At 48.1% G+C, this 26,000-nt stretch overlaps 1 protein-coding gene across 2 annotated transcripts; it reads left to right on the top strand.

The window, feature by feature from the left end:
• The first annotated feature begins 5,117 nt into the window (after nt 1–5,117).
• Nucleotides 5,118–25,556, top strand: LOC149310197 (cytochrome P450 2C19-like). Of its 2 annotated transcripts, XM_089533927.1 has the most exons (10): nt 5,120–5,320; nt 12,809–12,971; nt 15,354–15,503; nt 16,138–16,298; nt 18,440–18,619; nt 20,020–20,161; nt 20,884–21,071; nt 22,195–22,336; nt 22,557–22,681; nt 25,023–25,556. In XM_089533927.1, the coding sequence occupies exons 1-10, from the start codon at nt 5,147–5,149 to the stop codon at nt 25,023–25,025; spliced, it is 1,428 nt and encodes a 475-aa protein (XP_089390053.1). In that variant the 5' UTR covers nt 5,120–5,146; the 3' UTR covers nt 25,026–25,556. The 2 variants fall into 2 exon arrangements, with proteins under 2 accessions (XP_089390052.1, XP_089390053.1); XM_089533926.1 differs by having other exon boundaries at nt 5,118–5,320; nt 22,557–25,556.
• Nucleotides 25,557–26,000: the final 444 nt, after the last annotated feature.

The following is a 26,000-nucleotide window of genomic DNA, read 5'->3' as shown; positions in this document are numbered from 1 at the left end:
CTCAAAACAAATCCTAAACATTTCCCCAAAATCTAAAATGTGCCATGTGTGATTGATGTTGACTTTAGGGGGAGATTCCTCAATCCAAGCCACCCTTGGAAGGCCAAGGCATCGCATGCCAGATCCTGAACTGTGTCCCTTAAGGGAGCAGAGCCATCGTGACTGTCTTGGTTGTGTGCCTTCAAGTCGTTTCTTGCTTATGGTGATCCTAAAGCAAAACCTATCATGGAGGTTTCTTGGCAAGAGTTGTTCAAAGGAAGTCTGCCACTGTCTCCCCTGAGGCTGAGAGAGTGTGACTTGTCCAAGATTGTCCAATGGGTCTCCATGGTCAACCAGGGAATCGAATTATTTTTGCATTGTTTCTCTTTCACGCCAAATACAAATTGTTTTCAGTTTAACTTTAGTTTCTGCAGAGTATGCGTCCTGTGTGATAAACTCCTCATAGCTAAAAAATAACAGTCATTTTCTATCTGCAGTTTCCCCACTTTCACGGGGGTCCTTTACCCCGAACCCAGTGAATGGGGAGGGGCTGCTGCAATTGTGCCTTTATAGAGGACTGCTCCAGTCATGGAAGAGGATTCATTCGTCCATTTTCCTTTTAACTGGAAAAAAAAAACATTGGGAAGGAGAACCGATTTGGCCAGAAAAAGGGGAAAACTACTGAAGCCCTTTCCTTGATGTTTTAATTTCAAAATCTGCATAATACTCCTTTCCTTACCCCATTTCATAGAATCATAGGAGTTTATCACACTGGGGCTAATTTCAGCATGAAAGAGAGATCAAAGTGCATTTAAAGCATCCCGCAAACAAAGCGAAAATGATGAGTAATTGCACGAATGATTGTCACATGCGATTGCGTAAATAAAGTGATATTGGAAATGCATTGTCGGTGAAATCCCGGAAGCAAAAAGACTTTAAGGGCAGGTTTTGTGCAACATTGTGTGAAATCGTTTTGTGTAATTACACAATTTCCCCAGGATATTCACAGGATAAGCCCCTGCTCTCCTTTGTGTGATAAACTCCATAGAGATGGAAGAGACGTGAAGGGACCACCCAGTCCAAGCCCATTCTGCTACGCAGGAAGACACCATCATGGTGTTTTGTGGGTTTTTTGGGGGCTCTGTGAATGCCATGTTCTAGAAGACTTTCTTCCTGACATTTCACCAGCAGCATCTGTGGCTGGCATCTTCAGAGAATGCTTGCCTGGAAAAAGTGGGTGTGTATATCTACTGTGTGAGCCTGGGGATGCAGGAGGGATTTGCATGTGTCTTGTTCTGTGCTGATGGCTGGCCTCAGGCTGGGAGGCTAATGCAAAGGAGGATTAATGTCAAGGTCTTCCACTGTCGAACAGCTCTTGCTATCAAGACGTTCTTCCTAATACTGAGGTGGCATCATGCTTATTGGAATCAAATAACAAGATAGTTTGCTTTGTCTCCCTTTTCTGTCTTGGCAGTTTCAATATTTAAGAGTGGGGAATACTCAGCAGAAGCAAGTGAGAACTTGTGTCCATTCCTCATCTTTCAGCCGTTTGCAGCACTGCTGTCAGTTTCCCTTGGATCATCTGAGGGCTATTCCAAATTGGCATGAGCTCTCAAAATCATAGGATCCTAGAGATGGAAGAGACCCCAAGGGCCTTCCAGTCCAACCCATTCTGCCATGCAGGAATACTCAGTCCGATCCCTCCTTGTGACAGATGGCAAACCAGCCCATGTTTGAAAACCTCCAAAGAAGGAGACTCCACCACTCTCTAAGGAAGCATCTTCCACTGTCAAACGGTTCTTACCATCAGGAAGTTCTTGCTAATGTTTAGGTAGAATCTCCCACACTCTTTCCCTTGCCTTCCCTCTGCAGTAGGGTTGCCATATCCCGCCCCCCGCCGGGACAATCCCGGTTTGGGCGGTGCCATCCCGGTCCCGGTCCGGTTTGGCGCCCAAACCGGGACGGCCCCGCCCACCGCGGCCACCTCCGCCGCCGCCGCGGCTCCAAGGCCTTTCTGAGGCCTGGGAGTCGGGACGGAAAAGGAGGGCAGCGAGGCCTGAGGCGGAGGAGGCTGCAGGGAGGCGGCGCCTCTTGGGCGCAGCCGCGCCAACCTTCCCGCCTCCCTGCAGCCTCCTCGCCTCCTTCCTGGTCCCTGCGGGGGCCATGAAGGAGGCGAGGCCGGGGCGATCGCCGCCGGCCTCCTCGCCTCCTTCCTGGTCCCTGCGGGGGCCATGAAGGAGGCGAGGCCGGGGCGATCGCCGCCGGCCTCCTCGCCTCCTTGCTGGTCCCTGCGGGGGCCAAGAAGGAGGCGAGGATCGGGGCGATCGCCGCCGGCCTCCTCGCCTCCTTCCTGGCCTCCGCGGGGGCCATGAAGGAGGCGAGGCCGGGGCGATCGCCGCCGGCCTCCTCGCCTCCTTGCTGGTCCCTGCGGGGGCCAAGAAGGAGGCGAGGATCGGGGCGATCGCCGCCGGCCTCCTCGCCTCCTTCCTGGTCCCTGCGGGGGCCATGAAGGAGGCGAGGCCGGGGCGATCGCCGCCGGCCTCCTCGCCTCCTTCCTGGCCTCCGCGGGGGCCATGAAGGAGGCGAGGCCGGGGCGATCGCCGCCGGCCTCCTCGCCTCCTTCCTGGTCCCTGCGGGGGCCAAGAAGGAGGCGAGGATCGGGGCGATCGCCGCCGGCCTCCTCGCCTCCTTCCTGGTCCCTGCGGGGGCCAAGAAGGAGGCGAGGATCGGGGCGATCGCCGCCGGCCTCCTCGCCTCCTTCCTGGTCCCTGCGGGGGCCATGAAGGAGGCGAGGCCGGGGCGATCGCCGCCGGCCTCCTCGCCTCCTTCCTGGTCCCTGCGGGGGCCATGAAGGAGGCGAGGCCGGGGCGATCGCCGCCGGCCTCCTCGCCTCCTTCCTGGTCCCTGCGGGGGCCAAGAAGGAGGCGAGGATCGGGGCGATCGCCGCCGGCCTCCTCGCCTCCTTCCTGGTCCCTGCGGGGGCCAAGAAGGAGGCGAGGATCGGGGCGATCGCCGCCGGCCTCCTCGCCTCCTTCCTGGTCCCTGCGGGGGCCAAGAAGGAGGCGAGGCCGGGGCGATCGCCGCCGGCCTCCTCGCCTCCTTCCTGGCCTCCGCGGGGGCCATGAAGGAGGCGAGGCCGGGGCGATCGCCGCCGGCCTCCTCGCCTCCTTCCTGGTCCCTGCGGGGGCCAAGAAGGAGGCGAGGATCGGGGCGATCGCCGCCGGCCTCCTCGCCTCCTTCCTGGTCCCTGCGGGGGCCAAGAAGGAGGCGAGGATCGGGGCGATCGCCGCCGGCCTCCTCGCCTCCTTCCTGGTCCCTGCGGGGGCCATGAAGGAGGCGAGGCCGGGGCGATCGCCGCCGGCCTCCTCGCCTCCTTCCTGGTCCCTGAGGGTCCCAGGAACGAGGCGAGGCCCCGATCCTGGCCTCCGATCGTGGCGGGGGCCAGGCGGGGAGGGAAAGCCTCCTTAAGTGGAGGCTTTCCCTTGCCGCTTGGCCTCCGCTGCGATCGCAGTAAAATGTAGGACAGAATTTTCAAATGTAGGACACACTTTTTGTGTGTCCTACATTTGAAAATTTTGTCCTACATTTTTCCCGGTTTCGAGGTCCGGCACTATGGCAACCCTACTCTGCAGAGACAGGAATGGGGTGCTGCACAGTGTAAGTGGAGCCCCAGCAGCGTCCCATTGTGTTACTGTGCAAGGAGGATGCAAATCGATGGATGGCGGAAGCTAAGAGAGATGGCCTCTGGGGTCCCATCCAGCCCAGGCAGAAGGGCACTGCAGGAGCTTCATATCCTCTTATGACTGAAATGGTGAAGGGTCTGGAAACCATGAAGCCCTGTGAGGAGAGACTTAGGGAGATGCTGGGGATGTTTAACCTGGAGAAGAGAAGGTTAAGAGGGGATATGAGGGCCCTATTTAAGTATTTGAAGGGGTGTCATATTGAGGATGGAGCAGGCTTGTTTTCTGCTCTCCAGAGAACAGGACCCAGAGCAATGGATGCAAGCTCCAGGAAAAGAGATTCCAGCTCAAGGCTAGGAAGAACGTTCTGATGGGGATGCTTTGATTGAGAGTTCTTGCATGGCAGAATGGGGATGGACTGGATGGTCCTTTGGGGGGTCTCTTCCAACTCTAGGGTTCTATGATTCTATGATATAGCTTTCCTGTACTTGAGAGATTCTGTCTCAAATATTTGCCTCACGCTCATCCACCAAACTGGTTCACTCTCTGAAGACAAACCCTTTCAGAGGACATTGGGGATGGAAAGAATATCCAAAGGTTTTTGAAGCATGGTTGAAATGCATACTTTCTCAGTCTCAGGAACCCTGAGGAGGAGACCCCTCAAACTACCAAGAGTCTTCACAGTTCAGGACTTATTCTGCACCAGATTCACACATCTGTTATGCTTTGCTTTGCTTTGGCTTGTTTGCAGCAAACAGCCTTTTCTGCAGGTGAGCTGCATTTTCTGTGCAGAAATAATTTTCTCCCCAACGGAAAGCCTTGTTCTTCCTGAAAACCCTTTGTGTGAACTTTGCACAGAATAAGTTCAAAACTGTGACTAGTCTTCAAAAGCATTCTCCATCAGGAAGGGAATCACAAAGAGAGGACTTGTTGCTTTTTTCAGGAAGGAAACTGAGGAAGAATTGCATGCCAAAGTGACAGAATAGGAATCTTCTTTTCTTTTTTAACTTAGGCAGCCCTTTGGCATTTGGATTATTGTGGCAGAACTATATCTATATTTTAATGACATATACTATGTTTTCATGTGTTTTACTTATTGCATAGAAATGTAGACTTGGAAGAAACCACAAGGCCAAACCAGCCCAACGCTTTGCTAAGCAAGAATAGACAAGCCGTTTGGGGTTTTCAATGGGACTGTTTGTTTAATGCTTTCTAAACCTTTTGTACCAGGGAGGTTTTCAAATGTGCTTTGTTCTTAACTCTGCGTGAGCCACCTTGGGTACAGTCCCAAAAGAAAGACAGGAGGCAAATGTGTGTGTGTGTGCGCATGTGCGCGGGAGAGCTCCCTTCCAAGGTTATATAACAGTCACTTTGCTCTCAGTGACTCGCCTCCCGGCTTCTGTTGACTTGACCTATAAACTTCAGTGAAGGTCCAAGAGCATTCAGCATTTTTGCTGCTGAAGAAAGAAAGAGATAGAGCTGCCCCAATGGATCTTTTGGGGACCAGCACCGTCTTCTTGGTGGTCTGCTTGGTCCTCCTTTTGGCCTGGAGGAAAGCGGAGGCCAAGAGGAGAAACTTCCCTCCTGGTCCAATGCCTCTCCCCTTCATTGGGAACCTCTTGCAGCTGACAGGGAAAAATATTTCAGCGCAACTGAGAAAGGTAAGGAGGGAGACTTCCGCAAAGCTGTGTCTCAATCTTGCAACCAAAGCTTGCTTCGTCTCTCCAAAGACAAGCCCTTCCAAGGGACAGTCAAGATGGAAGGGACATGCAAAAATGTTCAGTTCAGGGACTTTTGGAACTTGCTGTTGCTGTCAACATTATCAGGGCAGGACACTCTAAATAACTATGAAAGCAATGGGATGGTATTGATCAACGCTAGCTTTTGAGATTAGGGGGGTTGATAGATTTTGGGGGTTACTGGTTCATAAATTGCATCGAAAGCCCCGATATTTCTTCACGTCAACCAAGGACAGCTGTGTCCATGGAAAGAATAGACCTTTGGGGAAATGCCTTTTTAGACAAGAGTTTCCAGAACATCTAGTTGGCTGGAGGATTGCAGTCAAATTGTAGCTGTTTTTCTAAGCACTAAAAGACCATAAACTGAATTCTCAGATGAAGGAGAATACTGAAATAATAATAATAATAATAATAATAATAATAATAATAATAATAATGTGTTTGAGAGAGAGAGATACAGAGAGAGAGACTGCACAAAGAAATATTCCAATTTCTGGGACCCTCCAGAAGCAGACATTTTTCTTCTCTGTATTGTCTTCTCTATACATTCCTGTATTGCTTCATAGTGAACTCAGCGCTCTCTAAGAGGTTTACAGTGAACAAGCTGGGGACTCAATTTACCAACCTCCGAAAGGATGGAAGGCTGAGCCAACCTTGGAACCCTGCCTGGGATCGAACTCACAACTTTATGGCTTCTGGAGTGGCATTTTACCCACTGTGTCACCAGGGAGCCTTACCATCTGACCATTTAGCTATTTCTGGTTGTTTTTTTCTTTTGGGGGATTTGTATGACCCCCACAGAAGGTCCGGTGGAGGCACTGGTCCCCATATCCCTGAAGGTTGCCCACCGCTTCCATGGAAGGAGCCCTGGGGCAATGATGCACCACCAGCTGAGTCCAAGAAAGGAGGGAGGGTGAATGACCTTTGGACCCAGCGGTGCCCAGAAAGTGCCCAGACAGCAGCCATTTTGCAGATGGTCAAGAGAGTTCTGAGCGATAGGAAGGGTCAAGAGATGCATTCAATGCCAGGAGAGGAGAAAGACAACTAAGACAGAAAGAAAACATAGCTACCCATGTTGGCCATAGGGCAAGGTCCAATAACCCCCCAAATCCACCAAACTGCAATATCTTTGTTGGGCTAGACAAAATGCAAGCTTTCGAAGCTCCACCAGCTTCTTCATCAGGTAAAGATGTTTACAAGGGAAAGGAGGGAGTCTTTTGGGGGGGAAACCAAGGGACTTTGTTATGGTCGTTGTTTGTTGTTGCCTTCGAGTAATTCCTGACATATGGCCACCTTAAGGTCACCTTATCATGGGGTTTTCCTGGCAAGTTTCTTCAGAGGGGCTTAGCCATTGCCATCCTCTGAGGATGAGGACAACTTGCCCAAAGTCACCCCAGTGGGTTTACATGGCCAAGCCGGGATTCGAACTCTGTTCTCCAAGGCCATAGTCCAGGACCATAGCTCAATCATGCTAACGTGGTTATTTGGGGGGCAGAGATCAAAAGGAAGAAATCAATGGTCAGTGAGGAGATAGGAAGGGTCAAGGGATAAAATGGGAGGGTGGAAGGGGACAAAAAAAGACAAAGGTTGGTAGTGCCCATCATCTTGCCCACTTTTAGACACAGTATGGCATGTTGTGTGGCCAATTGCCAGTTGGGGTGCCAAGGCCTGGAAGTGGAACAGTGTCAAGGACTAGTTGAATTCCCCTCCAAACTCAGTAAATCAGACCCCGGTAAGTGAAACAGTCAAGCTTTCTCTCTGGAGTTGGAGAGATGCTACTGGGCAAACGTCTTGGGCAGAACTAAAGGCTAAGCGCGCATACATCAAACAGAAGCATTCAAAAGGCATGGGTCCCACCCCACAGAATTGGTGGGCAAAATCTATTTTCCCCATATCACTAAACTATTAGGGACTTTATTAGGAAAAATCGGGGGTTTAAGCAGCAAGTAATCTGTGAAAATCATGCAATCGCTATTAAAGATTTTCACACACATTGCACTCAAAGAGCCATTATCCTGGGAATAGCGAGAGAATAACCTGTGAATGCTTTGTTGCTGTTTATTGTCAGTTTATGCCCAGGATAATGGCACCTTAATGTCAACATCGTGTGAAAATCTTAATCGTGATTGTGCGATTTTCATGGCTTAATTGCTGGTTAAACTCCTGGTTTTCCCTGTGTGTTAAAGTCCTTAGTGTCTTTTGATTTATTCCAGGCTGTCTCATCCTGGCTTCTCTAATGGTTGAAGCACGTTGATAATGAAAAGCTAGCTGGCATAATAAAATTACTCCGACATGTACAGCTGGCATTCCTTTGATGCAAGGCTCTCTCCATGAAGGCCAGGTTCATCTCTTTCACCAAAGCCATAAGAGACCACCTCATATATTTCTGATCCATAAAATCAGTACTCAGTTACACAATTAAGAGGCAGTACAGACTGGCACTTTGTGCCAGCCTGTCTACAGAGTAGGGCTGAAGAAGGGCAGAGCGTTCACATGCTCCAAGCCCTTCTTCCTCTGCCAGGGCGTCATCTTGGTGCGTGTCCATTTACATGGGACGCACCACAATGACATCCCTCGTGTGCAGTACCCAAACAGGGAGTTCATGTGGGCCATGACAAACATGGGCCTATCCCAGATTGTCTCCGGGCCTACACATTGCGCTGGTCATACCATCGATGCGGTCTTTTGTTCGGAACAGGAAAATCTGTGGGCAGAGGTAACTTGTACCTCCCCTTTGTCATGGACGGATCATTTCCTGGTTAAGGTTGGACTAAAGGCCACCATTCATAACCCCCCGGGGGTGGTGGACCTATTAGAATGGTCTGCGCTCAAAGGCTAATGGGACCCAAAAGGTTCCAGGAAGCCCTGGAGGGTGCAATGGCTGCTAACGTCGGCGAATCTGTCAAAGCCTTGGTGTCCACCTGGAACAAGGATCTCACAAAGGCTATCGACACAATCGCTCCCAAGCGTCCTTTTCAGCCCGCTTCAAATAGAAATCCTTGGTATACTGAAGATCTTAGAAGGATGAAGCAGGCTGCACAATGACTAGAGCACCGCTGGCAAAAGACTCGATCCCTATCCGACAAGACATGTCATAGAACTTCACTTAAAGCCTATCGAGTGGCAATAAATGCAGCAAAGAAGTCTTTCTTTTCTGCATCTATTGCGTCTGCGAAGTCTCGCCCGGCAGAGCTTTTCAAGGTGGTTAAGAAGGTAACTCAGTCTCCTTCCACCTTGAATATGTTATTCCAACCCACAGAGGCCTGCTGTGATATTTTCAGTGACTACTTTGCAGATAAAATCTCTCGGATAAGGGCTGACTTAGACTCCAGCCTTAACACAGAAACATCTAGTGAGGTGTCCAGCGACTCTGTTAATGAGATTCATTTGGATCAGTTTCCGTCTCTGAGTACTGATGACGTAGACAAGCTGCTTGCGAAGGTCAAAAAGACCACCTGCCCTCTTGACCCCTGCCCTTCATGGCTGGCCATCCAGGGAGGGAGATTAATGCCTCCCTCAGGGAAGGTAGTTTTCCAGCCAGTTTAAAACTGGCTGTGGTTACACCTATTCTTTAAAAGCCTATCAGCCGGTATCTCTCCTTCCGTTTTTGGGCAAGGTGATTGAGAGGGCAGTTGCCAACCAACTCCAAGCAGTCTTGGATGACACTGATTATCTTGACCTATTTCAAACTGGCTTCAGGTCGAGATACGGAGTGGAGACCACCATGGTCGCCTTGGTCAGTGATCTCCATCTGCGCATCGACAGGGGAAGTGTGGCCCTGTTGATGCTCTTGGACCTCTCAGGGGCCTTCGATACCATCAACCATGGTATCCTTCTGGAACGCCTGAGAAGGTTAGGAATTGGGGGCACTGCATTGCAATGGCTCCGGTCCTATCTCTCGGGTAGGTTCCAGATGGTGTCGCTTGGGGACAGCTGTTCGGCCAAGAGGGAGCTCATATCGGGTGTCTCTCAAGGCGCGATACTGTCTCCAATGCTATTCAACATTTACATGATGCCGCTGGGTGAGGTCATCTGGAGACATGGGCCGCAGTGTTATCAGTACGCTGGTGAACCCAAATCTATTTCTCTATGTCTCGGACAGCTTTGGTGACCAAGGATGGCATCTCCCCTCTGAATGACTGTCTGAGGTCAGTAATGTATTGAATGAGGGAAAATAGACTTAAACTGAATCCAAATAAAACAGAGGTACTCGCTATAAGCAATCCTAATCTGGGAATGGTGATAAGCTCCCCAGTTCTGGACGGGGTCACACTTCCCTTAAAGGACTGTGTCCATAGCTTGGGGGTACTCCTGGACTCGTCGCTTCAGCTGTCATCTCAGGTGGACGTGACGGCCAGGAGTGCCTGTTATCAGCTCTGGCTGATTCGCTAGCTATGACCCTTCCTGGAACGGGAAAACCTAGAAACGGCTGTACACTCACTGGTCACCTCTCGTCTCGATTTCTGCAATGCGCTCTACATGGGGCAACCCTCGTGCCAAGTTTGGAAGCTGCAACTGGTCCAAAACATGGCAGCCAGATTGGTTACAGGGAATTCGAAATTTGATCCTATTACACCTATCTTAAAATCCCTTCACTGACTGCCTATTAGCTTCCGGGCACAGTATCAGGTGTTGGTTATTACCTATAAAGCCCTACATGTCCTGGGTCCAGCTTACCTGAGGGAAGGCCTCCTCCCATACAATCCTTCCTGCATTCTCAGGTCTTCCTCTGGGAAGAATCTCTTGCAGTCCCAGAAAACCAGACTGGTATCGACTTCCCAGCGGACGTTTTCTGTTGCCGCTCCAAAAGTCTGGAATGACCGACTGGAGGAGATCTGCCTTATAACATCTTTGGAGGCCTTTAATAAGAAGGCATTAAAAACAGGTCTCTTCCGGCAGGCCTTCCCTAACTGACCCCTTGGAATGCTCACTCTCCAGTCGCATAGCTGTTCCCACTGGACTGTGATTGTGCTTGATTTTATTGATCTTATTGATTTTATTGGGAGCATTTTATTGGGAATTGTTGTTTTAACGTTATTTTCAGGTGGGAGGGAGTTTTAGGGTGTTTTTTGCTATGTTTTTACTTGTGACTTGTTGTGTAGCATTTTTCTTGTTCTTTTGTCTGTTGTTACCTGCCTCGATCCGATACAGAGAGAGGCAGGATACAAATAAATATTATTATTATTATTATTATTATTATTATTATTATTATTATTATCCATTATGGGCTGTTTGTACAGCCCCTATTTATTAGCCGCTTGCTTAGCATCTAAATAACACTACAGTAATCCCTCCATATTCAAGGGGGTTTAGGGGTGAAGGACCACCGTGAACGTGGAAAACCCAAACTAAAAAAAGCACAGTTCTTTATACCAAAGACAACATCTCTCTAGGAATCTCTAGGTTCTCCATCTTAACTCAGTGGTCGACATCTGCTGGAAGTTGATAATAGGATCATGCAGGAAGAACTACAAATGTCTAGAGAAGCGTTTTCTCTAGAAAGATCTAGGTCCTCCAGCACAACTCTATGGTCAACATTCCAGCAGAATTGCGCTGGAGGACTTAGAGATTCCTAGAGAGAACATATTGATCAAAACTGCAAATATAATCAAATCCGCAAAAGTCAAAGCTGCAAATGGAGAGGGCCAACTGCCTTGGTTCGCCTGTTCCTTTGACACATGTCTCCCCTTCATGCCCCATACAATGATGGCTACAGTCCAAACCCCACATACCATAGCAGCCAGCAGGAACAATACTCCATATAACCGTGGTAATAAAAAATACATAACAAAGAACTTGGGAGTTTATCTGTCAAGGGAAATTGGAAGTATATTCCAATGGCAATCCAAATGCAATCATGGGGTTTAACGTTATTGCATGATAGACTACCACACGCAATTTCAGGCAATGGCAAACTATTTTGGGGCAATGGGAAGTCAGTTCGAACGCAATTCGAATTCACATAAATTCACTGAACTAGCGAATTCACATAAATGCGTTCTGGCCCCACTTTCTTTTCATTCGAAATTAAGAGAAATTCTTCCCGTGTGATAAACTCCATAGCAAATAACATAGCAAAGAACCTACACCAGTGATGGTCAACCTGTGGCACACGTGCCAGAGGTGGCACTTAGAGCCCTCTCTGTGGGCACATGTGCCGTCTCTCCAGCCCAGAGTTTGCCAGAGTTTGTTACTAGAAAGCCAGAGGGACATAGCACTTTGCAATCCATAAGTGGGTTTTGGGTTGCAGTTTGGGCACTCGGCCTCTAAAAGGTTCACCATCACTGACCTACACCATGTCAGCAAGTATAACAACAAATCAAAGTGGTGAATCATGCGACCAGGCCTATGGCAAATACGTATCATCAATCAGAACTTAACATAACAGAACTTTCTATCACAAACACATATAACAAAACATCAGCATTGGAGAGAGCTCTTGTTGCACCTTTGAGACAAACTGGAAGAAAAAAGTTGGCAGCATGAGCTTTCTTAGACTGAAATCTACTTCCTCAGATGCATTTGGAGTTTAAAGTCTTAAACTCTGGGATATTCAGCCTTCTCTGTCAAAAAGCTCTGGTGCCATGACAAACTACCAATCCCAGGATTCCATAGGAGGGAGCCATGACAGTCGAAGCCGTGTCAAACTGCATTATTTCTGCATTGTAGATTAGGCCTCCATCTCTACAGAATCGTAGGATTTGTATTTTGCTGAGGCACTAAAACTGTCTGACAGATCAGGCTGAATACCTCACCAAACTACAAATCCCAGGATTCCATAGCATTAAGCCATGACAGTTTAAGTGATATCAAACCACATTATTTCTGCAGTGTGTAAGACCAGTATGTTAGTACCGACCAAATGTGAAATGGCATCATTCAATGTGGCAAAGCCACCTTGGCTATATTTATTTATTTATGTATTTATTTATGGTATTTATTTATTTATTAGAGTACTTATACCCCACCCTTCAGCCCTAAAGGCTATCAGAGCAGCTTTTAATTAGATGGTTCCCATGACACAAAATGAGAAGGGAAAGATGGTGGTGGGGAAGAAGGGGATCAGGTCCAGCAGCTCATCTCTCCCTCTGAGGCCTGGACCAAGGCAGATGGACTGGAGCCAGGAGGGCTCTGCTTCTTAGTTCAGGCCAGACCCAGTGGAGCTGGCAGGCCTCATTCTCCCTCTGAAGCTGTAGATGGCAAAGGGAGGGCTCATCCGCTTACTTTAGCCCAGGCCTGATGCTATAGCCAAAGCATTCCCATGGATAGTTCTCCTGCCAAAACCTCACCCTTCTCCATTGGCGCCTGTCCTTTGGCCACCATTCTGCCTCCTTCTCCTCTTCCAAAAGACCCCGTTCGAAGAGTCCTCCACCTTCTCCTCACTCTCTCCTCTCTCTTCTACATTTCAAGCTGAGCGAAATATATGGGTCAGTCTTCACGGTGTATTTCGGCTCCGAGCGGACAGTGGTCATCTATGGCTACAGTGCGGTCAAGAAGGTCCTTGTGGACAACGGAGACGATTTTCTCAACCGAGGCAGCTTTCCATCAGCAGAGAAGACCAACAAAGGATTTGGTATTGTCCTTTTAAAAAGGAAGAGGCCATTAACTGGCAGAAGGGCCAGTCCAGGGTGACCAGATGTCCTTCTTTTCCAGGACATGCCCTACATTTCAAGCTTTTGTCCAGGAGGAGTTTCAAAATGCCCTCCATTTTGAGCATGACTAAGAAGCATGCACTTATATTTATATGAGTGTTTTTAGCTTTCATTTGGGAATGTTCTCCTTTGCAGTTATGACGTCTGGTCTCCCTGGGCCAACCCAGTGCAGCCAATGGAGTCTGGGAGATCCATGGGTGGTTGCGCATGTTGCCATCACCCACTTTGGAACATACGGATGAAATACGGTGGCATATTGCAAACAAAGAAGTTTACCGCACCGGGGATAAAACGTTCCCCAATGCGTTCTAATGTGCACGAGCGGGGCCATGCACGGAGTGTGATGGGAACCCAATGGGGCCCAGAACGCGACTTTACTGCACAGGGAATGCCGCCACCGTCGCCAAGCATTCCCATCGTTTTCCCATCGCGTTCCCATCAGGTTCCAGAGGGCGCCATTTCTGGGAACGGTTTCAAAACAGTTCCCAGAAATGGCGTCCAATGGCGCCCTCTGGAACCTGATGGGAATGCGATGGGAACGCTTGGCGGCAGCGGCGGCATTCCCTGTGCAGTAAAGTCGCGTTCTGGGCCCCATCGGGTTCCCATCACACTCCGTGCGCAGCCCCACTCGTGCACGTTAGAACGCATCAGGGAACGTTTTATCCCCGGTGCAGTAAACTTCAAAGTGTCTGGGGACCCACAGATTATTTCAGAATGAACCACCAGCAGTTTATGTTTCCATTTTGCATCTGCGTATCACTGGGAACGAAGGCAGCAAGGATGACTAAGGGGAGGCCAAGAGCAGGGAGACATAGAGCAGCCTGTGGGCCACTTTTCTGGCCCCAAAGGACACTCTCCTTCCCCCAAAATCTCTACTACTCCAAATTTGCCCTTTTCCGAGCAATATTAGCCAATGTTCACCCCCAGAAACCACACAGAAAGTCATGTGAAAAAAATGCAGAAATACTCCCCTTCCTCCGCAAACACACAGAACCCCATTGTTGTTGTTGTGCTGGTTGCTGTTGTGTTGGTTGTTGTGTGCCCTGAAGTAGTTTCTGACTTAGGTTGGTCCTAATAAGAAGCTATTATGGGATTTTCTTAGCAAGATTTGTTCAGAGGTTTGTCACTGCCTTCCTCTGAGGCTGAGAAAGTGGGACTTGACCAAGTGGGTTTCCATGGCTGAGCAGGGATTCGAACCCTGGTCTAAAGAGTCTTACTCAGTGCTCAAACCACTATACAACACTGGTTCTCCAGAACCCCATGCTATCCCCAAATATGACGTCACGTCCTGATACCATTTTGAGGGGCAGCAGAAGGATAGAGGGGCATGTGGGCTTGCTGTGGGGGTACATGGCCTTTGTGGGGTCTGTGGGGAGGAGAATAGGCCCTTGGCACCCATTGAGTTGAGCATGTGTGAGCAATCTATAGCTCCCAAGACACTGTAGACCTTCAGCCCCTTTCAGCCCCAGCCAACAAGGCCAATGGTCCAGGATCATGAGAGTTGCAGTTCAGCAACATCTGGAGGATCAGAGAGTTCCCTCCCCTGCTCTTGGGCTCTGGGTTCAAATCTGTACTGAATTCTTTGAAGTTCAGTAAGTGGTACAAGCAGGAAATCTCTCTCAGGAAGCCTTCTTCATGCAAGGCATGTGCTCTCCCATTGAGCCATTCCCGCTACACTTCCCTGTATCATGGCTGTCATTCCTGATGCTAGGCTTCATGTGCCAAGAAGGAACTCCAGGCAAAATCCCGCTTCTTCACACCATTATGGCACAGATTCGGAATGGCTGAGGAGGGCTCTTGTCCTTTCTGCAGGGGAACTCATCTTGCGCAGGTGGATCCGGCTCACTTCTAGCTTTGGTGTGATGGGACTAGTTGATACATACATGTATTATGCTAATTGCAGCAGATTTTTGCACATTTGTGCCAATGCTTAATTGTCAACAGGTGCAAACTATTGGGGTTTGAACATGTTGCCATCAACTGCCTTTGAACTTACAGCTTCCTACACAAATGTGTATTTATTCACCCACCTTCTGCTAAAAATGGACAAACACACGTTCAGCAATGTACATCCTTGCAGATACTCCAGCAAAAACTGCAAATCCATTTTTAGCTCAGTTTTATGGAGGGTTTTTTTTGGGGGGGGGGGAGTGGGGGGAAGGGGAAATGCAAAAAGCCCAAACTCCTCTGAATTGTATGTGTTGGGATTGCATTCTAATTGAATAGAATGACTAGTGTTTTAATCATGTAGACAACCCTATGGGTTCAATGCTCACTGCTCTTCTCTGACTGCCAACTTTCAGGTGTCGCCATGTCCAATGGCGAGCGCTGGGTCCAGATCCGGCGCTTCTCCCTCATGACCATGAGGAACTTTGGGATGGGAAAGAAAAGCATTGAGGAACGGATTCAAGAAGAGGCAGAGTACCTGGTGAAGGAGCTCAGGGACAGAAAAGGTACTTTGCTTTGTTAAATGCATTTATTTGAGAGGTAGAAAGGACTAAACGAATGTCTTTACTGATATCTTTTCTTTGCTGAGGTTTTGAGGAGTATGTTCTCCATAAGTAGAAAACTGTATTTGGTACTTATTCTAATACACTCCAAGGGGCTGATCCACTCCTTCTCTGATTCCCCTTTAATGGACATTTCCATCCTATGGGATCCTAGGATTTGTAGTTTGGTGAAATACTTACAATTGTTTGCCAGGAGAATACAACACCATTGTTGACTACAGAGCCTCACCTGACTACATATCCCAGGATTCCATAAGATAGTAGCATGGCTATCAAAATGGTATTGAACTGATATAATTGTACACTCTGGAGATAGATGCTCTAACCATAAAACATGACTTCTTAAGCTGTTCCACACCAAGCTTGGCTTCCAGCCCCTTGGTGGTCTTGGTTGCCCTTCAGAACAATTGCTGGCTCTTTTAAAGTCTGGAATGGACCCCAGAGTGAGTTCGCTGCCTTCTGGACATGGAAGCCACCAGCAGTCACTGGAGTACCTGGTTGGCCTGGCTTTAGGCCATGCGTTGGTGACACTGGCTTGACCCATGGCCACCACTAATGCTGCTGTCCTCCCCTCCAGGCCAGCCCTTCAACCCAGCCACCCTTTTCAGCGGTGCTACGGGGAACGTGATCAGCCACATTCTCTTTGGAGAGCGGTTTGACTACCAGGACAAGGACTTTGTCCGCATCCTCCGCCTGCTCACAGATAGCTTACGGCTGGAGAGCTCCATTGCCGGACAGGTAAGGAAGAGGAGAAGGAGAAGGAGGAAGAGGAAGAGGATGTTGACCTTAGCAGGGAGAGATGTGAGCTGCAGATTAGAAAAGACAACAATGTCCATAATCCCCAATCCAAGGTATACATGGTGGCTAGAGGAGTATGTGATTTGCGGCCCAAATGTGTAACATTCCCAAATGGGAGTGTGATCAATGGGAGTCTCTTCCTCTATCATGGCCTTCTTCCCAGATGACAAAAGGTTAACCCTTTGGGAGGGGGTGCTGTCACTTTGTGGGGAGAGTTGACCTCAATGGTGGTGTGAGGGCAACTGTCCAATCCGATGGTCCCTGGTGAGGGAACCTTCTAGACCAGTGGGTCTCAACCTTCCTAATGCCACGACTCTTTTAATACCGTTCCTCATGTTGTGCTGACCCCCGACCATAACATTAACCCATGCTTCTTCATTAATATGTCTTTCCCGATGGTCTTAGGTGACCCCCGTGAAAGGGTTGTTCGATCTCCAAAGGGGTTGTGACCCACAAGTCGAGAACCGCTGTTCTAGATGGTTGGGAGCAGAAAGCCAGAAGCGCGGAGCAAGGCTTTGGCCCATGGGCCTGCCTGCTTGGTCTCCGGCCTGGAACCATGAGGGGCTTCTGACCAGAAGAACTATAAATTCCTCTGGTGCAGGACTAAGGTTAGGAACATTTCCTTTCGTTAGAATAAACCTTTTCCTTAAAGTACTCTTTGCCCACATGCCTTAGCTTGACTAGTTCCTCATTGAGTTGGCAAATACCAGTAGAAGTCCCAGCAACCTCCCATTGTGTTCTTTAAGGTGTAAGTGGTTAATTGTTGGGCGGTGGCGGCAAGCTGGTTTTGGATAACGTGGGTCACATGGGTTTCCCTGTTTCTGTCTTCTTCTGGGTGGTAGGGCAGCTATGGAAGAACTAGAAAAAGTCCTAAAGAGCAAAGGTATAAAACTAAGCACAAAAGTCAGAATCATGCAAGCAACCGTATTCCCCATTGCCATGTTTGGATGTGAGAGCTGAGCAGTTAAGCAAATGTGCAAAAAGAGAATAAATTCATTTGAGATGTGATGCTGGAGAAGGGTGTTGAGAATGCCATGAACAGCCAAAAAGAACAAATAGGTGGCTCCTAGAACAGATCCAAGCCTGGGATTTCCCTGGAGGCAAAGTTGGCTAAGCTGAGGCTGTCGTACTTCAGCCGCATCACGAGAAGGAACAACTCACTGGAAAAGACAATACTAAAAAGTGGAGGGAATTAGAAAGAGAGGAAGGCCACATGCCAGATGGTTGATGGACTCTATTAAGGAGGTCACAGGTACAAATCTGCAAGAACTAGGGAAAGTAGTGGAAGATAGGGAGTCTTAGAGATGTCTTATCCAGAGGGTCGCCATGAGTCGAGATTGACTCAAGGCTGTGAAGTCGAAGGCTTTCATGGCCGGCATCCATGCTTTCTTGTGGGTTTTTCGGGCTATGTGACCATGTCAGGATGCACAGGGAAGCCATTGAAATCCACAAACATCTGGATAATTTCAGCCGGAAAGAAGAAACCCTCAAAGTGAAGAAAATTTGGCTCCCAGTCCTGAGGAATAGCAAAATCAGGACTCAGCAAATGCAAATGGGAAACCATTCAGAGTCAGGGGCTTTCCCAGCAGATAATGATCCCCAGTTAGCAGACACTAATCCTCTTTTGCATTAGCCTCCCAGCCTGAGGCCAGCCATCAGCACAGAACAAGACACATGCAAATCCCTCCTGCATTCCCAGGCTCACACAGTAGATATACACCCAACCTTTTCCAGGCAAAGCATTCTTTGAAGATGCCAGCCACAGATGCTGCTGGTGAAACGTCAGGAAGAAACTCTTCTGGAACATGGCCACAGAGCCCAAAAAACCACAAAAAAGCACAACTCAAGGCTGTTTAACAACATCAACAACAACAACAAAGGAGGCAGAGAACCATTGCAGGGAAAAATTAATAAGGATGAAACAGGAATCCATCCGTTCTTCCAACTGGGGCCCAGGGAACAGGAAAAGATCCATATGGATGGCTATGCAAGATGGGTTTAACTCAGAGTCAACGTGTTTCTCAGCCCATCTGGTGCAAGACTGGGCTCATTCTCTCTCTTTCTCTCTCTTTCCCCTTCAGCTCTACAACATCATCCCAGGGATCATGGACTATTTGCCTGGCGCTCACCAACAGCTTTTCAAAGATATGTTGTCAGCCAAGGAGTTCATAGCCCAGAAGATCAAGGACCACAAGAACACCTTTGACCCTTCGAATACCCCCCGGGACTTCATAGATGCCTTCCTCCTCAAAATGGAGCAGGTGGGACATGGGCAAGAGGCCACAGAATAACCTTTTGGGGGCCATTTGGAATTTTGACAAAGAATATCATGGGCTGGTTCACAAAATGGCTGCCAAATAAGGGCTTGGCTGGTCTCAAAATGGCTTCCAGGTGACATGCCACAGTCACAAAATGGCTGCCCTAGTGGGAAAGCACTTTCATAAAACAGACTTTTCTCATCAGACCAATTGCGAAGGCTAAAATAAAAGTAATTTAGCAGAAGATAGGACCTGAGGCTCAACATCCAGATGCAGATCAAGTCTATTTGCTTGGGCAAGTCATGATAAGCCTAATATACGTAGGTGAGGAAAATCAGATAATGTGGCTAACAGTCATCTTTGGCCACTTGTGGAGAAAAAGTGGTGATAATCTAATCTGACCCTGTGTGAAAGAGTAGATTTCAGGTCACAGGAATGCTACGAAATCCCTAGGTCTCCAGCTGTGATCTTCCTCTGGAAACATGGGAGCCACTGGAATCTCTTCTTACAGATTAGATCCAAGGGTGCATTTTCCAGAGATCTCTGCCAGAATTATTACAGTATTTTAGCTGCCCATCCTTAGATTGCAGGGGAATCCCATTTTAGGAGAAAGGCAGGATAGAGATCCAACAAACAAACAAGCACTGTGTAGAATCAAATATTTAGAACAGGGGTGGAAATTGTACATCTTTCCTGGCGAACTTGAATTGCAATGTCCAGCAGCCTTAGCTAGCAGGGTCAAAACAAGGAATGATGGGAGTCATAGTACTGGTGGCACAAGGGGGCCTAGTGATGCAGTGGTTAAACACAGTGGCGTTCCCCGCTTGTGGGAGGTGGGGTTCCTGCAGGGGGTCCTTCCATCCTTTCGTTGGTCTGTAAAATGGGCCCCCAGCTTGTTGGGAGGAAATGGCTTAAAGATTGTAAAGCTCTTAAAGAGTGCTGAGTTCACAGAAAAGCATTATAGAAATGTAAACACTCTTGCTATTGCTCACAGTCCAAGTAGATACAGGGATCTTTCGTGACACATGGGTTTCCCATCTGCAAATTCAACAATCGCACTGTGTATTAGTTGATGGCGGTGATGTGAACACATGCTTCAGTGCATCCGCATTCACATAACCACCATTGAATAATATGTGGCACAAACATCCATGTTTTGGGAGAGGCAGAACTGAACCCCAGCAATTCAGAGGATCCACTGTACATGATTCTCACCCCAATTTAGCAGGAAGACATGGATTTTACATTGAGTGCTTTGAAACATTACTTTTTCTGACTACCATTCCCAGAATCCCCCAGACAACACAGCTCTTGGTTTTGTGGCTGGTAAGAAAGCACTATGCCAGCCGTTCAGCTGTGCTATAAGTGATGTGTATTTTCATCCCTCATCTCCCCCTTTGCAGGAGAAGACCAACCCCACGACCGAATTTACTAAGGACAATCTGATCATGACGGTCCTCGATTTATACTTTGCTGGGACAGAAACCTCCAGTACCACCCTGAGATACATCTGCATGCTTCTGCTTGAACACCCAGCGGTGGAAGGTTTGCCAGCCCTTGGGCCGGTTGTGTTTCATTGCACTGATTAATAACAAAGAGCAGACAAGCTAGGAGGGGATGCGGCCGCTTGCTTTTGCTAGGGCTAACTGGGAAGGGCAAGATTCTCCTCCCATGAGTTAATTGAGTGCAAACTACTTTTGAATCCATTTGCACCAAATGAAGTAAGCTGGGGACAAAGTGGGAAAGCGGGAGGAGAGGAGAGAAACTGGGGCCTGGAACAGACCACCCAAAAAGGGCAGCTTGCCAGTGACCTTTTTTCCTCCGGAGAGAAGCCGCAGCTGCCAAACCGCATGGCTTCCCTCCAACGGAAAAAGAACCCAAGAAAAGCGGGTTCTTTTTAAGGCGCAGGGGCGGTGTAACGGTGCTTACGTAACAATGGAGGCACCCATGTATACAGGGTGCCGCCATTATTACACTGTACATACGTATTAGTGTTAGGGACCGTGTGGTACACCGTTTTATGACGGTCTGTACCATGCCCAATACAACTTTAAAGCAGTTGATAAAATGGGAGGACAGAGAATTAATCGAGAGTGTCCCTACCCAGTCTAGAGAATTGGAGGATGTGCTATGTTTAAAAGAAGGAGGAAGGAAGGAAGGAAGGAAGGAAGGAAGGAAGGAAGGAAGGGGAGAACCCACCAAAACTGGTCTTCTTTTCCTCCATCTGTTGAATGCGCTTCACATCTTGACTTTGCCTCTGCTTCCAGCAAAGATCCACGAGGAAATCGACCGGGTGATCGGCCGGGAACGTCCCCCCGCCTTGAAGGACCGTCCTGGGATGCCCTACACAGAAGCTGTCATCCATGAAGCCCAGAGGTATCTTGACCTGATCCCCTTTGGGATCCTCCGCATGGCAAAGAGGGACTTGGAACTGGAAGGCTTCACCATCCCAAAGGTAGCTGGGAGCCATTGAAGATACTTGGGTGGTGGTGGATTTTGCAGGGGACCCAAGGGAAGCCTTGCAACAGCCAAAACTTTGTTCTCCTGATGCATCATATTGTAGACCTTGGCATTCTTCCATAGGGTTTAAAGGAGTGTGACATCTTGCAGTTTCGCTCCTTCGTTTGTGCTGGTTATTGCCAGTCACTGTTCCTCCTCTGACCCCTCGCTCTGATATTTTTTAACCTAGGTATTTAAATGGTTTTGTTTATTTAGTTATACAGTCAGCCCACCCACGGATTCTTCATCGACAGATTCAGCCGTTCACTGCTTGAAAGTATTATATATATATATATATATATATATATACACACACACACACACACACACACACAGTCAGCCCAACACATTCACAGCTTTGACTTTTGCCAATTTGATTATTTGTGGATTTGTTCTCTCTAGGAATTTCTAGATCCTCCAGAGCAATTCTGCAGGAGGTTGACCATAGATGCGTGTTGGAGGACCTAGACGTTCCTAGAGAAAACACTTCTCTAGACATTTGTTGGTCCTCCAGCATGATTCTATCGTCCACTTCTGGCAGGTGTTGATCATAGAGTTGTGCTGGAGGACCTAGAGATTCCTAGAGAGGTGTTGCCTCTGGAAATAAATAAATAAATAAATAAATAAATAAATAAATAAATAGCAATTTCTTATTTGAAGATTTTCACTTTCGGGGGGGGGGGGAATGTACCATTTTATTACCCCACTGTATTTAATGGGACTTAGTTTCCATGGATTTTGGGGTTTCCGAGAACCAACCCCTGGCGGATATCAAGGGCTTGTTGTATTATTATTCATCTATCTATCTATCTATCTATCTATCTATCTATCTATCTATCTATCTAGTGCTGTAGATTTGCACAGCGCTGTACATAAATCCAGCCATGTATATTTACTTTAATCTATGTTGTACCCAGCCTTGAGCCTTGAAAATAAGCAGGTAAGAAATTAATAATAATAATAATAATAATAATAATAATAGCAATAATGATAATAGTTGTAAGCTTTCAATAATCTCTCTCTTAGCAGCCGCTTGCAGACTCTCACACTGCTGTTGCCTTCTGTGTTTCTTCCAAAAGGGAGCTTCCATTTTCCCAATGCTGACCTCTGTTCTCCACGATGAAAAGCAATTTAAAAGTCCATTTCGTTTTGACCCGGGACATTTCTTGGATGAAAAGGGAGATTTCAAGAAGAATGGAGCCGACGTCCCTTTCTCCGCAGGTATGAAGAAGAATGGCTGGATTTGATGGAAAGGGGGAGCCAATATTTGGAAAAGAGACCAAAAAGGGGTTTTTTTAAATGTTGGGAACAATTCTCCATGACAAGAAATCTTTGCAGTGTAGGATTTATTCTATGGAGGGAAATCCTGCATAGGATCTTTTGAACTGAAAACAGTCTTTTCTGCACAATAAATGTGGTTTTCTGCTTCCCTCTCCTCCAGGAAAGAGGAACTGCCTTGGCGAAGGACTGGCCCGGATGGAGCTCTTCCTATACCTCACCACCATCCTGCAGAGCTTCCACGTCAAGTACCCCCCGGGAGTCACCAAAATCGACCTCACGCCAGGCGTCAGTGGCTTCATGAACATCCCACGCCAAATCCCCTTCTGCTTCTCCCCACGCTAAGAAACCCACTCTTTGCTCTGATCAAGATCTCATGGAGTCCTCTCATAGTTGGGACGTACCCTAAAAAGGGCCATGTATTCCAACCCCATTCTGCCATGCAGGGACTCTCAAACAAAGCATTCCCGAACTCTCAAAACAAAGCATCTGTTTGAAGACCTCCGAGGAGGGAGACTCCGTCACACGCCGAGGCAGCATCTTCCACTGTTGGAACATCTCTGACCATCAGGAAGTTCCTCCTGGGATTTTGACAGAATCTTTTTTCTTACAGCTTGCATCCATTGCTCTGTGTCCTATTCTCTGGAGCAGCAGGAAACAAGCTTGCTCCATCCTCAATGTGACACTCCTTCAAATATTTAAACAGGGCTATTGTATCACCTCTTAACCTTCTCTTCTCAAGGCGAAACATCCCCAGCTCCCTAAGTCTATGCTCATAGGGCTTTATGGTTTCCAGGCCTGTCATCATTTTGGTGCTCCAGTTTCTCAACATCCTGCTGCTCCAGAGCAATGGATGCAAGCTATAAGAAAAGAGATTCCAGCTCAACATTAGGAGGAACTTCCTGAGAGTAAGGGCTGTTTGACAGTGGAACAAACTCCTTCCTCAGAGATTGTGGTGGAGTCTCCTTCTTTGGAGGTCTTTAAGCAAAGTCTGGATGGCCATCTGTCAATGGGGATGCTTTGATGGAGAGTTCCTGCATGGCAGAAGAAGGGAGTTGGACTGGATCAGGGCCCTTCTTGGGGTTCTCTTCCAACTCTAGGATTCTATGATTCTTTTTTTTATTTAGGTGCCCAGAACTGGACACAGGATTATTCCAATTGAGGCCTGACCAAAGCAGAATAGAGTGGCACTATTAGTTCCCTTGATCTAGACACTAAACTTCTATTGATGCAGCCTAGAATCGCATTTTAGCTCTCCTTGGTGTATATCCTGCCCTTTTAATTACAAGATTTATGTAACACAGCTATACTTCCTTGTCTCTCCTCCTCTGTGCCCACTTGGACATGGCCATCTCTTGCTCTCTGATCACAGCCATCTTGCCTTCTCTTCTTGGCTAGAAGGTGGAAAGCAGGCCCTGATTCTGTTGCAGCCAAACAGTATTGTAGCAGCAGAAAAAGAAAAACCACACCAGCAAAATACCCAGCTGTTGGTATTGGCAATGCACTTACCCCTTTTCCACACTCACAAGGAAACTCACAGACATAGTTGTTCATCCAAAGTTCTGGAGGCTTTATCTTCAGGTCCTTTATGTACAATGTAATAGACACCGACTCTCCGTCCACGTCCAACCAACTCCTCCAACTGCTCCAAACCAATCCAACTGACTTTAGCCAAGGGTCTAATTAGGGGAATTGATTATTAGCTCAATATTGCGAGATGGACCGGCTACAACAGCCCTGCAAGGTCGTCTCCCGTTGTGTATATGGAGCAGACCAGGGAATCCAATAAATGGAGCACAAGCAGAAATTTCTAAGTAAAGTTCACTTTATCAATATAGGGGAGAAACACACGCAATTCACTAACACACTCTCACTCATACAAGGCTCAGGAAAAGCAGAGGTTAGCGTTGAATAGGATTTCAGGCATCACTGGGGTGATACGTACCAGAATGTAGACTCCCTCCAGGAATCCAAATGGAAAGTGATGGGGATGGCAGGAGGCTCAGCCATAAAATGACTGGCCAGGAGTCAGGAGCCAGGTCAGGTTTTAAGGGGACAGAGCTTCCCCCTGAAATCCAGACTGGCCCAGAGAACAGGCAAATCTGGGAGTTCTTATAGGGGCAAAAGGCCCATTGCTGGCAAAGGTGTTTCATTACTTTCTTTACACCTGGATGACTAGGTCTTATTGTCTTTTAGGCTTAATCTGCTTGGACAATAGATTTAAGGAGGGGGCAAGCACCTCGGGGAAGGCAAACATTGCTCTTCTTGGGCAATAGGATAATCCCATTTGCAACTCCCTAGACTATCTACAATGACAATGGTTGTGCCTTTGTACATGTCCCCTGGCCTGGCTCTTAATGGCGGACAGGCAACTAGAGTTCATCTGAGGTCATCACGGGCTATCATTTATACCAAAATTTATATAGAGGGCAGCATGGGTAACATACCAATCTCTTGGTTCCTCTTATTTTTGGGGGGGGGGGGGTGGTTCTGGGCCATCAGTCTGTGCCCCATAGCTTTCTGCAGCTGTGCCTTTGCAAGTATGTGCCCATCACTCAGCAGGCTGCGGTTGTCACACACAATACACTTGCCACTCAAAATATATTTTTCCCTTTTGTTTCATGCACAGTGACTCCAAGAGATTCTTCTTTCCTGAGTCCAGGGGCATTGGCAGATGGTGGCTCCCATGGCAGAGGCACCATGAACCCACTCTGGGCTCTACAGCGGTTTCCAATGGGCTGGATCCTATTCCTAACTAGGTCCAACACCTTGCATAGGTCCTTTGTGTTGGGAATTAAGGTTTCCCAGGGTGCCATGAAAGCTAGAACTGATAGGAATCAGCTTTCTTCAGCAGAGTAGCAGGAATTGTGCCCCAGTCGGACGGTGCTTCCACTGAGAACCGAAACCTTCTCAAAATCAGCAAGATTGGCTGTTTCCGGTTGCAGACTTTGGAAAGTTTACTAATGGTTTTGCGTTTACATTTGCACAGGGGAGCCTTCTTCCTAACTAGCCAATGAATGGTTTTTAGATGGTTTTAAGGGTTCTATGTTTTTATTGTCATCTTTTTAAAAAAGCTTTTTACCTGTGATCTGCCTTGGGTTCCTCCTGGGAGAAAGACGGAATACAAATGAAATAAATAAAAAAGATAAATAAGGTTGAAAAAGGAGCCTGGGTCTTTCATTCGCCCTCTTGGTGCTCCAAAAAGGTAGAGTTAAAGGAGAAGATGGAAGGCTAAGAGAGGAGAGGAACACTACTCCAGCCCTGAAGCCAGAGCCAGAAGCCAGCTCTCCACACCATTGAGGCCCCTCAAGCAGAGGCAAAGGCAAAGGCAAAGGCAAAGGCAAAGGCAAAGGCAAAGGCAAAGGCATCTGAGGAAAAGGAGCGTGGCCTGGGCTGCTGTTGCCGGAGCGGCTCCTTGGGCTTTTCCATCCCTGCGCAGCTGCGCATTAACCCAAGGCTGCTGCCAACGGAGTCCACCCAGCGCTGCATCCAGGACTGAGGGAGACTGAGGAACACCTGGGGGAAGACGGGGAGGGGCGTGTCGGTGGCAGAGACACGCCATAAAGCCAGTCGCTGGTGAACCTCCTTCGTCCCACCCCCCCTCCAA

The sequence above is a fragment of the Sceloporus occidentalis genome, unplaced genomic scaffold (assembly GCF_023333645.1).
Source record: "Sceloporus occidentalis isolate IW3139 unplaced genomic scaffold, rSceOcc1.0.p SCAF_7, whole genome shotgun sequence".
Taxonomy (NCBI): Eukaryota; Metazoa; Chordata; class Lepidosauria; order Squamata; family Phrynosomatidae; genus Sceloporus; species Sceloporus occidentalis.
This window is presented reverse-complemented; position numbering and strand designations above follow the sequence as displayed.